We start from the raw sequence: 14584 nt of genomic DNA, 5'->3' as shown, positions 1-14584 counted from the left end.
TGAAGTTTAAAGCTGTGACAAATATACAATGAAAGCAAAGTTGGACTTTGGTTTAAATTTGCACTCAAAACAAAAATTATAAATCACTAACACAAATGCCATGATGAAGGGCATCCCTGAGCATATTTAGAAATACAGGTGTATCATTGTTTAAAAAGATGACTGAATAATTCCAGAGCAGACTGCCCAATACAGTGATGGGCAAATTTTTGGAAAAAGTTCAGAGAAAAAGTTTTAAACCTTTAGGAAGGTACTAATTAATCAACCTGCAAGTATGAAAGAAGAGTGATTGTGTCATAATAATGGTAAAATATAGACCATTAATTTGCAATTTCAAATTTTAAAACTGAGATTTTAATGGAATAAAGTGATTTTTGTAGATGATCACTGAATTAAGGTGGTTGCAGTTCTCATCTGTCCAGGTTGATTCAAGCTCATGAAGGGAATGAGAGAGAGTCTAAGCTGAAATCAATATTTCAAAGAAAGCAAACTCAGTTAGGCCTGAAAAAAAAGTCTATTTTTAAATTTACCTTTCCAAAAGTTTCACATTGAGAAGAATGTCACACAGATTTTCAAGCTTTAAAAAAAAAAACTCCAGACACAAATACACAAATGAATTGTATTTCCACAAAAACAGCTTTTGGGGAGAGGAAAAAAGCATACCTAACAGAACCTGGAAGCCTTACTCTCAGAGCAAATTACTGAAGATTCTGGGCTGGATACTGAGTTCAACACCTTCAAATTGCTAATTACATTGTCGTCATGTCCTTTCTCCCCTACCTCCACTCCAGTGGGAATGCAAATTCTTTCAAGCCTGGCAGTTAGACACACCATTGTTCTGCCATTCTCATTCCCCCGATCACAATCTGAGCCATCAACACCGTTTCTCCTCGAGCAATCCAACACCCTCCCTTCCCACTACTGCATCATAAATGCTGCCCCCTCCACACTTCAGCTCTGATGAGCAGGCAGCTAGATGCTAGCTTACTCTCTCCATGGATGTTGCCTAAACTGTGATTCGCAGCATTTATGTTTCCAGTTGTGTTCTTTACGTTTCCACCTCAATCTCTTAAAAGCTAGCACTAATAATAAAGCAAATCAAAAAAGTGAATTCAAGGACCCTGCAAATCTTGCTAATGCTGAGAATACTTTACATAACTAAGCAGCCATAGTCTCAAGTTCTACTCTAAAAACTCAAAAAATCTTGAGGACTTATTCTTCATGCTTCTCAAACCATTAAGTTGCTCAGACCCTAAAAACTTTGCTAATTGTTTTAAGCAGGTGCAACACGGTTATTCCAGGGGAGATGCAGATGGTCAAATCACTTCGCTTTACACAAACCAGAATTTAATGACAAGATTACCAAATGAAACAAAACAAAAAAAAATGGAATAACTTAATCTATTCAAAAAACCCTTCAACTTATCCCAATTTAAATGATGCCTTTTCAAAATCCCTATAAAAACTCCAAAAGGTAAAATCAAACAGTCTTACAAGAGAGATGGCAGAGATATTCAGCATTGAAGACCTTTTTCCATGCAGCCCTTTCTTGGACCAGCAGCCTCACTAATTGCCTGCTTTCAGTGAACAACCAGATTGCTAAAAACCAAACTGAACCATAGAGAGAAAAGCTGAGCTGGGAGAACTGGCCACTCCCCTTTCTTATACACATGTCTGTCTTCTTTTTTTGAAAAAGAATTTGAAAGGCTTTTACCTGAGGTAGTATCTATTAGCTATAATCAAATTGGCCCGAAAAACCTTCAAACTTCGACTTGTCAGAATCACTGCTTTTACAATCTCTGAAAAAAAAAGCCAAGGACAGCATAACCTTGTTAAAGGAGCAGCATCACCACACGAGACACACTTATTCTTTAGCTTTACTAGGAGAAAGTGAGGACTGCAGATGCTGGAGATCAGAGCTGAAAAATGTGCTGCTGGAAAAGTGCAGCAGGTCAGGCAGCATCCCAGGAGCAGGAGAATCGACGTTTCGGGCATCCTGAAGGGCTTATGCCCGAAATGTTGATTCTCCTGCTCCTGGGATGCGGCCTGACCTGCTGCGCTTTTCCAGCAACACATTTTTCAGTTCTTTAGCTTTACACTTGTTAGTGTGTTTGATGTCACATTTTATTATTTCAGTTGGTAAGGAATAAAAATTTCACTCTTTCATTCAGGAAAATCCTGTAATTGGCTGCTGAATTTTAACTAGTAGCGTTTTAACTGACATTCATAGGATAAGAGCAAATTATTTGTTGCAACTGACCGAAAGCATAAGAGGGGATACAATTAACCCCTCTTCACCACAAAGAGGGTTGAAGTAGTTAGGGCAGCACGGTGGCTCAGTGGTTAGACTGCTGCCTCACAGCGCCAGGGACCCGGGTTCGATTCCAGCCTCAGGCAAATGTCTGTGTGGCGTTTGCACATTCTCCCAGTGTCTGCGTGGGCTTCCTTCCACGATCCAAAGATTTGCAGGTCAGGTGAACTGGCCAAACTAAATTGCCCCATCGTGTTAGGTGCATTAGTCAGAGGGAGATGGGTCTGGGTGGGTTACTCTTCGGAGGGTGGGTGTGGACTTGTTGGGCTGAAGGGCCTGTTTCCAAACTGTAGAGAATCAAGTAAAAAAAAAAAGCAGTCAATGCAGTTTATATGTCTTAGCGAGTTTTGAGAAGATTTGAAGCTCAGGTTGAGGTTCTGGATGTAGGTTTTCTTGCTGAGTTGGAAGGTTCATTTTCAGACATTTCATCACCCTACCAGGTAACCTCTTCAGTGAGCCTCCAAACACTGTGTTTCCTGCTTTACATTTATGTGTTTGGGTTTCCTTGGGTTGGGGATGGTGGTGTCATTTTCTGTTGTGATGTCATTTCCTATGGTGATGCCATTTTGTGTTCTTTATCTCAGGGGGTGGTATATGGGATCCAAGTCAATATATCTGTTGAGAGAGTTGTGGTTGGAATGAAGCAAACACTACATTGGACAAACAGACAGAAAACTAGCCACCAGGATACGTGAACATCAACTAGCCACAAGACGACATGACCCTCTGTCACTAGTATACTAACATACAGATAAAAGGAAGGACACCACTTCAACTGGGACAACACATCCATCCTAGGACAAGCCAAACAAACAGAGACATGCATGAGAATTCCTAGAAACCTGGCATTCCAACCAGCACCCTAACAAACACATGGACAGTTAGCTTAACATTGGGAAAATGTTAGAACCTACTATATTAAAAAAAAAGTAATTAGTAGAGGTAGGCTGTTTTGCTGCAGAGTAATGCCAACAGTGTTCAATTTGTGTACTAGCTGAAGGACTCTCCTTCTCAACCTCTTCCCTCAGCTAAAGTATGGTGACCTTCAGGTTAAACCACTACCAGTGTTCTCTCATGAGTGAGCAACCCAATGGTCCCTCTGGAGACTATGTCGAGTGTATCTTTACTTATCACAGCACAGCATTTAGAAATTCATAACAATCAATCAAGGAGAGCCAGTATGGCTTTACAAAAAGGAGAAATTATGCCCGACAAACATTTGCCAGAATTCTTTGAAGTATTAACAGACAGGATAGATAAAAGGCAAATAAGTGAATGTAATATTTGAGAATGTAGTTTTTTTGAGAAAGCATTTGATAAAGGCACTACACATTCGGCTCCTTAATTAGACAAACCAAGGTGTTGGGAGGCAGTATATCAGCATGGATACAGGATTGGCCAACTCATAAGACAGGGTTGGGATGACATTTTCAGGATGGCAACCTGCAACTACTGGGGTGCCACAGAGATCAATGCTGAATATATAGATCATGGGTTGAATGCTGAAAAGGTAAATGCAGATACAAAAATAGATGGGAAGGTATTCCTGATGAAGGGCTTTTTCCCTGAAATATCGATTTTCCTGCTCCTCGGATGCTGCCTGACCTGCTGTTCTTTTCCAGCACCACTGTGATCTCAACTCCGGTTTCCAGCATCTGCAGTCCTCACTTGTGCCAAGTAGCAAGAATGATCCAGTGTTTGCAGAGGCAGAGGACAGGTTAAGTCAGTGAGTGAGAGAAATACAATACAATGTGGTGAAAGGTGAGGTCATGCACTTTGGCACTAACAATACACAAACTCAATATTTTTTATGTACAGAAAATTATAGAGCAGGGGGGAAGTTGGGTCCTCGACAAAGATGCTAGCTTTTTGTGATTCAATGTTCAGTGGGTAATAGAGAAGGCAAACAAAAGTGGTCTCTATTTCAAAATGGAATGGCATTTGAACATAAATTTTGCTAAAACTAAAAGGCAGTAGTCAGAACACTAGCTGAATACAGAAAACAGCTTTTGGCCCTTTTATTTAAAAAAAGGTATACTGCCATTAGATGTTGGCCACAGAAGGTTCACTAGACTGATATCAAGTATGGAGAGGCTGTCTTATGAGGAGTTGTTAAGTAGATGGAGTCTGAGTACAGACCAAGAGATGTACAGCACAGAAACAGACCCTTCAGTCCAACTTGTCCCCACCAACCAGATGTCTTAAATTCATCTAGTCCCATTTGCCAGCATTTGATACAAAACCTTTCCTGCTCATACCTGTCCAGATGCCTTTTAATTGTAGTAATTGTACCAGCATCCACCATTTCCTCTAGCAGCTCATTCTATACATACTCCATCCTGTGTGAAAAAGTTACCCCCGAATCCCTTTTTAATCTTTTCTCCTCACACCTTAAACCTATGCACCCTACCTTTGGACTCCCTCATCCTGGCAAAAAACCTTGTCTATTTACCCTATATCCATGCCCCTCATGATTTTTTAAAACCTCTATATGGTCACCCTACAGCCTCTGACACTCCAAGGAAAATAGCCCCAGCCTATTCAACCTCTCCCTCTAGCTCAAATCCTCCAAATCCTGGCAACATCCTTGTAAAGTTTTTCTAAACTCTTTCAAGTTTAACATCTTTCCAATAGCACAGATATCAGATCTGAATGCAGAGTCCAAAAAGTGGCCTAACCAATACCTTTTATAGCTGCAACATGACCTCCCAACTCCTATACTCAATGCTCTGACCAATAAAGGCAAGCATACCAAATGTCGTCTTCCTTTCGGTGTCTACATGCAACTCCACTTTTGAGGAACAATGAACCTAAACTCCAAGGTTTCTTTGTTCAGCAACACTCCCCAGAACCTACCCTGATTTGCCTTTCCAAAATGAAGCACCTCATTTATCTAAATTAAACTCCATCTGACACTCCTCGGCTCATCCGCCCATCAGGTCAAGATCCCGTTGTATTCGGAGGTAACCTTCTTTGCTGTCTACTACACTCATTAGAATATAACAAAATGAGAGGTGACCTTATTTGAAATGTACAAGATTGAGGGAGGATTTGCCAGGGTAGAACAGAAAAGGTTATTTCCCTTTATGGGAGAGTCTAGGACCAGAGGGCATAATGCAGTACAACGAAACAATTCCCTGAATTTCTTTTTGAAACATGTCAGCATTAAGAGTAGTCATTGGAAAGAGCTTACTATCAAAGTGGTGGTAACGTGTCTATCAGGATAAATCACGCTCCAGTCATATAACCGTACAAATGAAACTAAGTAGAGAAGAAAAAAAAAAATCTTTCACTCTGGATCCCAGTACTTCAGGGAACATTCTGCTCTCCGTTCCCAAAAATTGATGGGTTGAGAATCAGTCAGTCTGTTCAGTCACAAAGCAAACGCCAGTTAACTGTTGCATTGATGCCATCTTCAAAAAGAGAGGCAGCTAATGATGCCAGTGTTCCAATGAAGTTAAACTAAACTCAAAAAAAAACCATCCTGTCTTTGAAGTGGGCACTCAACAGCCTTCGGAATGCACCCACTAAGTTCCACAATTTTGATCATAACCTCCAATTTGATTCTGTAACATCTTTTACCCATCTGATTTCTTTCCTTTCTTTGGCTGTTTTCTGTCCGCCACAATGGCAGGGTCATTTTTGTTGTCCACGTGACCACAGGGTGCACAGTGGCTCAGTGGTTAGCATTGCTGCCTCACAGCACCACAGAACGGTGTTCGATTCCAGCCTCAGGCGAATGTGTGGAGTTGGCATATTCTCCCCATGTCTGCGTGGGTTTCCTCCGGGTTCTCCAGTTACTTCCCACAATCCAAAGATGTGCAGGTTGGGGAATTTAGCATGAACAATTCACCTATAGTGTTCAGGGATATGCAGGTTAGATGCATTATTCAGGGGTAAAATGTAGAGTAATGGGGAATGGGTTTGGGTGGGTTAATCTTCAGAGGGTCAGTATGGACTTGTTGGGCCAAATGGCCTGTTGTTTCCACACTGTAGGGATTCTACGCTCATGCCAAGCAGCGTGCAGTGGGGACCACGTGAAGGACAGCTGAACAACGAGTCAATGGTTGCCTGCATAAATTTCCATTTTTGCATGTGCAAATACATCCTGTCACTGTGGTGCGATGCTAGTGACATCTGTGTATGTAGACTGTAAAAGGTTATTTTGTTGTTAGCAACACTTTCGTTTCTTGTATTCAGACAGACTCAGTTATTCAGACCTCGAGATATTGTAGTTTTTTTTAAAAAAAAAACCTTTATCTATTACCATCCCCTTTGGCCTATCAGCATTTTACTGTCTTGTCATCTGATCTCTCCTGCCTGACACTGCATCTTCAATCCATCTCTCCTCAGTTCTGAGGAATGTTGCTCAATTGAAATGGTTTCTTTCACTCATGCTGCCTTACCTAGACTCTTCCAATGTGTCCTGTTTTGCCTTGGTTACTGAAATAATTTAATTTTTAATATATTTGTTCACAGGATATGGGCAGCCTTGGCTTGGTCAGCCTTTATTGCACACCCCCAAATTCCTTCAAAAAAAAAAGGGTACTAATGAGCTGCTTTCCTGAACTGCTGTTACAATCCTAGTCATGTAGTGCATCCACATTGTTGTTAGGAAGGAAGTTCCAGGATTTTAATCCAGTGACAGTGAAGGAACAATATAGAGAACAACCTCAGCTGTCCGAACGTCAGTTATCTGAATTTCAGATTATCTGAACAAGATCAAGGTCCCGTAAAAACATTATCCAAACAATATACTCCCCGCCCGTCCTGTTTGGATAATAGAGGTTGTTCTGTATTGCAAGTCAGGGCAGGATGCGGTTTGGCGGGGTACAGTGTGGTGTTTGATGCATCATCTATACACATGGTATTAGAGTTCACAGGCTTAGAAGATGCTTTCAGAAGAATCTTTGGCGAGTTGTATAGTGCATCTTACAACACACCACTCCCTTCGTGCAGCGGTGGTGGATGGGGTACAAAATTAAGCAGCTGCTCTGTCCTTGATTGAGTCAAGCTTCTCAAGTGCTGGTGCAACTGCACCCAACCAGCAAAGGAGAGTCAGGAGGGTTACTTTGATTTAGGCAGCCTCACTATTACAAGATGGTGCTCCGTCATTAAAAATTCAGAACAGAAAAGTTGTTTTAAAAACTAAGAGCTAAATTTTTGTTCCTACTGACTCATGAATCCAGAACTGTGCGACAAGTAGCAATACATACAATGGCGAGAAATGAAGATTATTCACCACCTTCATATTATGCCCCCTCCATTGCAAGCTTTTAAAAAACCCTTCAATTAATACCTGCTCAACAGTGTATTATGGAATTTGGAACTAAGTCAAACAATCAAGTACTTCATAAGCTTCAGAAATCATGGGGCATCTTCACTTTGTGACACTACAATGGTAATTACATTTCAACATACTTCAACGGCTTTAAAGCTTTTTCAGACATTTTGTACACATAAAATGTACTTTTTAAACGGAAGTCTGTTTCACAGCTCGAAGTGAAATTGTTTGAGGTTCCCCTTGCCCCAGCATACAATGAGAAACTAAAATCAACTATGAACGGAGTAAAAATAGTTGCTCCATTCATTAATCAACTGTCACACTTTTTGACCCAAGTTGGGCCTTTTCACAAATTATTATTTTTCCCCTCCAAAAATGTCCACAATTGAAGTCCAGAGAAAAACATTTTGCTACTTATTACATTCAAAGTATTGTCATAACCTTTCACAACAAATTTAAGAAAACAGGAGTGATCAGATATAGTAAAAGTATCTTTAAATTCAAGTGAAAAAGTTACATTATAAAAAGTGACATTTTATGGAAATTGGGAACCTCATTATGGATTTTATAGTAACACACATCCTGTATTAGTATAACTACCATTCACTCTTTCCTTGAAATTTGAAGATTCACAAAACAAAAAGCTTACACTCCGAAGGTAGCCAAATATTCAACAGAAAGAACCAGGTTAAGTTTTTCAGCAGCTTTTATTTTGTGCTGTACTTTAAAGAAACATATTTACGATTTAAAAAAGTATGACAAATAGTGGAACTGGAAACCAGGCATCAAATTTAATAAAAAAACAACTTTTTAAAAAAAAAAAGCAGTTTTCATTGTATGCATTTTTGGAACTTAGCTAATGCAAAAAATCATCAACTGCAGTTTCCCACTACCAGATTCGCAAAATCAACATAACTCATTGCATCTGTCCTTTCACAATAGCCAATATCGGAATGGTCCGAGGACACATTTCATCAATGTACTGCAAAAGCCAAATTATTAGTTTGCATACTATTATAGCAAGATAGTGCACAGCCAATAATTACATTCATAGACAGAGAAACCAATTTGAATGGAATGACAGGAGCAGTCCAAAGCAATGAACTACAGGTACTTTTAAAGTTAGCAAGTAATATATTAAATTATTTTGCGTGGTTAACTTTAAAAGAACACAAAGTATAGTGGTCTTCAATAGGAAATATTATCTATATAGAACTTTACATCAAATTTAAATGTAGACTGAAAACATTGATACGGCAAGGTGTATGACCCAGTAAATGAAGCCTCATGCTTTACCAACATCATGGAGTGCACGTGAAGGTCATTTGAGAAAAGCAGAATTTTGTTTAGTATTCATCCAATACAGTTGAATTTCTACACAAAAACAATAGCATGTTGCAATTTGTAGCTCTAATCAAAGCACCAATTATATTCTATGAAGCCATTACGCAGTCAGTGCTATCACTGAAAGGCACTGCTGCCGAGGAAAAACAATTGTTCAAGGCTAGCCAGTTGAAAATTACAATTCTGAATTTCTATGTAGCAAAATCCTATCAATTACACTAAATTAATGAACTCCTGCAATTTGTTTTTAACAAATACCATGCAATACTTTTGTACTTCCAGCATGACTAAGACATTTGTACATTTAGGAAACAATTTCAGGCTAAATGCCAGCAAAGTAGCAGAAGGGCATAATAAAACAATTTTTTTTTAAAAAAGTCAAATATAATGCAAAATTAGTTCATAATATGATTTTGTTACATCAAGATTACCTACATCAGTTCAAATGATATAGCTTACAGTAGCCACTCCAGTAATTTGATACAATACCTTTTGGCCGTCTCGAATATCTAGCTCTTTTGAGTTCATCATCTTCATTAATAGTGAATAAACCATGGAGCTTTGACTTTGCAGTAGTCTTTTTCAACCTCTGCTTTCTGGCAGTGGTTGAGCTGGGCATGCTGCTACAATAGTCTTTGCCACAGAACTACTGTTGCCACTGATCCAGCTGCCTGGTGAAATAGATTTAAAAAGCTCCAAAAATCTCCATTTTTCTGTGCATTTCGAACAGATTTGTCTTGGATGAATAACAGCTAACAAATACGAACATCCGTGCAGCATTTGGGGCCTACAGCTCCTCACCTTCCATGTCCTAATGAAACATTGCTTTAGCAGGGTTACCTCTTCTGACCTGCAGCAAATGCTCACAAATAGATCCTGGTGCACGTCTTTCTCCTTCCTGCAGAGCCACTTATGACTTGCTCAGAAAAAAAAAATGCACAAAAAACTCTAAATAAATAAAGAACCATCTATTAAAATGGTTGCCACAACAACAGTGACATACACAAATGTAATGGAGCTATAAATGCCTCTTCAGCTGGATATCACAGAATACTGGAATGCTCCCGCATCACTTTCAGCCAATTCAGTAACTGGTACTATCAAATTAACAGTATTGCCTTCCCCTCAGCTGTGGTTGGTACAGAATGGAATGATGCTGCATAAACAGCTGACTGCCGGACAGAGACAGAAGCCTAAAATTGAAGGCTCGAGCTACAAATCAGAAGAACATAGGTTTAAAAACAAATCAAAGAGAAAGTAGAATATTGTTTAAAATATTAGCTCAGAGATACGACCAAGCAACAGCACGCATGATTAAATAAATGCCTACAATTTTATATTTAGTTATTCTGAAACCAACCAGTAATCAAAATATTTAAAACTAATTTTTCAAAACAGACACATTATCAGGTCCACAACACATGTTTCAGGTTTTATTTAAGCTTTCATTCATACCTTCACTCCTAACAACTAAGAGCTACAACAGATCTAGTTTCTTTGCCTTAATCGACTTGTTTGTTCAATTCAACTAACTTCATTTAGAAAAATGCAAACCTTTCAACTGTGTAGCTTAATTAAAATGGAGGGAACTAATCAATAACTGGGTGCACTGAAAAATTTCTAGAAGTCTGCATATCTAAACATTCCAGCGTGTTCTCAGTGTGTGGTTGCTCAGGTGAAGTGTTATTGAGGCTCAGCATGGTAACTTTTGAGAGCAAAAAATTCCAGCATGATAAATTGGGTGACAATTTTAAAATTCAGTATTAAAGTGTATTATTCAAAATTAAGAAGCTATGTTTAGGGAAGGTGGGCGGGGGCGGGGGGGGGGGGAAAAGAGAGAATGTTATTACTTACTGACCCAGAGAAAACTAAAATGTAAGATCCAACACATGTATGAAGTTTAAAAACGTACATCTGGAACAAAAAGTAAAATTAAGAACTGGCTATCTCAAAATTTAAAGAATCCCCAAGATGTTAAGTTTCAACCAGAGACCACAACTGTATAATTGCGCACCTTGCATGCTCAACAACAAGAAAAATCTGCAGATATTTTGGAACTTGCACTGAAAAGACAACCCACCAATTTGTCTTTCGAATACTGGTTTATAGATTAAATCAGGCCTTGGGTATTCAAGAGCCTTCAATCCCATCAAGTTTTTCAATGCTTTTGTTTGCTTACTAATTTCTTTCAATTCCTCCTTTACAGTAGACCCTTGGTTCCAATGCACTTATAAGTCAGATGTACAGCACAGAATCAGACCCTTCGCTCCAACATGAACAAGCAGACCGGATATCCTAACCTCAGCTAGTTCCTTTTGCCTGATCTGAAATGGTTGAGAGAAATTGTTTTTGAGAACGCTCTCATCCACCCATTTCATGCAGTCATATGGTTTTAGTCTATTATGTTCTTATCTTTTATAATACAATACAGACATTTCATTCCTTGTTGCTCTGCCTTTTGAACCTGCTCATGTAAGAGACTTATTTTAAATGGAAAAGAATTTTACAGCAAAAGGACAAAGAGACATTGCTGCCTTTTTAAAAAAACAATCACTGCTTGACTTGAAGTGTGAGACGCTGCTTGTTGAGCTGGAGAGGGTGTGGACAAAATGAGATTCAGCCAGTAACAGGTTGCTGACTGGTTTGTTGTGTTGCGACTAGTTGTAGATGCTAAAGCTCATCAGCCTGACAACAACTTTCTGGTTGGGTAGCTGATGTGAATGATTTTGGCAGAAACCATCAGACTATGAAAAAAACAGGTAGTGTCGTTTTTTGTCCAGTAAAATACCCAGAACATGAGGTCAGTTTATTTTTCATCAATTACTATAAACTGTGGCCTTTAACTAGTAACTAAGACTTAGCAGTTAGTGAATCAATTACTTGTACCTCTTACGAAGTGAAGAAAACCTGGAGAGAGAAAAAGATATCAAAAAACAAAGTCCTGGCAAGCAGAAAGATCTCACTGAAACTTGTGGACTGGGCCCGTTGAACCACTCCCCCAATTTCTGGTCAGTGCTTTTCTAGAGGGTCTTTATGAGGGAGCTCGAGCTTTAACTAATCAAGTTATAGGTCAACAATGCCAAATAGCTAGTTATTGGCATTGATTTGTGTGGAAAGTGTGTCTACGTTCAGCTACTGACAGAGCATATCGCAGCACTGATGAAAGAACTCGAGGACCTTAGGCTCATCCGAGTGAACGAGATCTTTCTGGACAAGACCATCAGCGAGGTTATTACACCAACCATACCAGAAAAGAGCAGATGATGAAGAAGGCAGAGAGGAGACAGGTGCAAGAGACCCCAGGGGAAGTACCTGTTAGGAACAAGTTGAATCTTTTGGAAACAGTCGAGACAGACGACACTGCCAGTCCGCGAGGCGGCCAGGTCTGTCAATCAAACGTTGGCGTGGAGGCAGAGCGGAAGAGTCGGACATCGCACAGAGCCGTGGTAATAGGGGACTTCATAGTGAGAGGAATTGACCGGGGTTTTTGTGGCAGCAGGCGGGACTTAAGGATGGTGTGTTGCCTTCCTGGTGCCAGAGTTAAATACATCACAGACAGAGTGCAGGAATTCCTCAAGGACGAAGGTGAAGAGCCAGAGGTGGTGGTACATGTCAGCACAAATGATGTCGGGAAGAAGAGGAGGAACATACTACAGTGGGACTTCGGAGAACTAGGAAGAAGGCTGAAAAGCAGGACGTCCAGGGTGGTTATCTGCGGTTTGCTTCCAGTTCCTCGGGCTGGTGTGGCCAGAAACACGGAGATAAAGGACTTGAACGTGTGGCTGGAGAACTGGTGCAGGAAGCAAGAATTTAAATTCTTGGATCACTGGGGTAAGTTTTTTGGTAAGCATAAATTCTACAAGAGAGACGGTTTGCACCTTAATAGGTTATGGACCAGCATTCTGGCAGGCAGGTTTGCTATGCAACACCAGCTACGTTTAAACTAAGTAGCGGGGGGGAGGGGACAAACTGGATGTTTAATAAGATGGATGAGCTTGAGGCTCTTTTGAAACTGGCAGATACGATATTGTGGGGATAACTGAGACGTGGCTTCAAGTGGATAGGGCCTCGGAAATGAATATTCAAGGCTAGACGTGCTATCATAAGGACAGACTTTGACGGGCAGAGGGGGTGGGGTGGCCATGTTAGTAGGGGATGATATTCAGTCCTTTGCGCGGGGGGAACTAGAATCAGGGGATGTAGAGTCAGTGTGGATAGAGCTGAGAAATTCTAAGGGTAAAAAGACCCTCTTGGGAGATATCTACAGGCCCCCAAACAGTAGTCTGGATGTCGGATGGAAGTTGAATCAGGAGCTGAAATTGGCCTGTCGCAAAGATGTTACTACAGTCGCTATGGGGGATTTCAACATGCAGATAGACTGGGAGAATCAGGATGATATTGGACCTCAAGAGAGAGACTTTGTGGAGTGCCTCCGAGATAGATTCTTAGAACAGCTGGTGCTGGAGCCTACCAGGGGAGAAAGCAATTCTGGATCTGGTATTGTGCAACGAACCAGAATTGGTCAGGGACCTCCAAGTGAAATAGCCATTGGGACGTAGTGACCATAATACAAAAAGCTTCAATCTGCAATTTGAAAGGGAGAGGGTACAATCAGAAGTGAGAATATTTCTGTTGAATAAAGGGAACTATGGAGCTATGAGGGAGGAGCTGACCAAAGTTCAATGGTGCAATACCTTAGCAGGGATGACAGTGGAGGTACAATGGCAGATATTTCTGTGTATAATGCAGAAGTTGCAGGATCAGTTCATTTCAAAAAGGAAAAAAGATCCTAGGAGGAGGCATGGGTGGCTGTGGCTGACGAGGGAAGTTAAGAAACATATAAAGAGAAAAAGTATAACATAGCAAAGATAAGTGGGAAAACGGAGGACTGGGAAGCTTTCAAAGAACAACAGAAGATTACTAAGAAGGAAATACGCAGAGAAAAAATGAGGTACGAAGGTAAACTGGCCAAAAATATAAAGGAGGATAGTAAAAGCTTTTTTAGGTATGTGAATGGCAACAAAATGGTTAAGACTAAAATTGGGCCCTTGAAGACAGAAACTGGGGAATATATTACAGGGAACAAAGAAATGGCAGAAGAATTGAATTGGTACTTAAGATCTGTGTTCACTGGGGAAGACACATGCATTCTCCCTGAGGCAACAGTGACTGAAGGACCTGAACTGAAGGGAATTTATATTTGCCAGGAATTGGTGTTGGAGAGACTGTTAGGTCTGAAGGTTGATAAGTCCCCGGGGCCTGGTCTACACTCCAGGGTACTGAAGAAGGTGGCTCGAGAAATCGTGGATGCTTTGGTGATTATTTTCCAGAGTTCGATAGATTCAGGATCCGTTCCTGCGATTGGAGGGTGGCTAATGCTGTATCACTTTTTAAGAAAGGTGGGAGAGAGAGAGCAGGAAATTATAGACCAGTTAGTCTGACCTCAGTGGTGGGAAAGATGCTGCAGTCTATTAAAAAGGATGAAATTACGACACATCTGAGTAGTAGTAATAGGATAGATCAGAGTCAGCATGGATTTATGAAGGGGAAATCATGCTTGACTAATCTTCTGGACTTTTTTGAGGATGAACTCTGAAGATGGATGAGAGAGATCCAGTAGATGTGGTGTACCTGGACTTTCAGAA

The 14584-nt window shown here is 40.3% G+C and overlaps 1 protein-coding gene across 6 annotated transcripts in view; it reads right to left on the bottom strand.

Moving 5' to 3' along the window:
- LOC122547353 (ensconsin-like) overlaps positions 1 to 14584 on the bottom strand; it is a 146357-nt gene that overhangs the window by 112269 nt on the left and 19504 nt on the right. For 4 of the 6 annotated variants that reach the window (XM_043685988.1, XM_043685993.1, XM_043686003.1 and 1 more), the window contains exon 1: positions 9429 to 9573. The exons of the other annotated variants lie outside the window; for them this stretch is intronic. In XM_043685988.1, the coding sequence (XP_043541923.1) occupies positions 9429 to 9558 (130 nt within the window). In that variant the 5' untranslated portion in view covers positions 9559 to 9573. Of the gene's footprint in view, positions 1 to 9428; positions 9574 to 14584 lie in introns of those variants that run through there. 6 annotated transcript variants of the gene reach the window in all.

The sequence above is a fragment of the Chiloscyllium plagiosum genome, chromosome 3 (genome assembly GCF_004010195.1).
Source record: "Chiloscyllium plagiosum isolate BGI_BamShark_2017 chromosome 3, ASM401019v2, whole genome shotgun sequence".
Classification (NCBI taxonomy): Eukaryota; Metazoa; Chordata; class Chondrichthyes; order Orectolobiformes; family Hemiscylliidae; genus Chiloscyllium; species Chiloscyllium plagiosum.
This window is presented reverse-complemented; position numbering and strand designations above follow the sequence as displayed.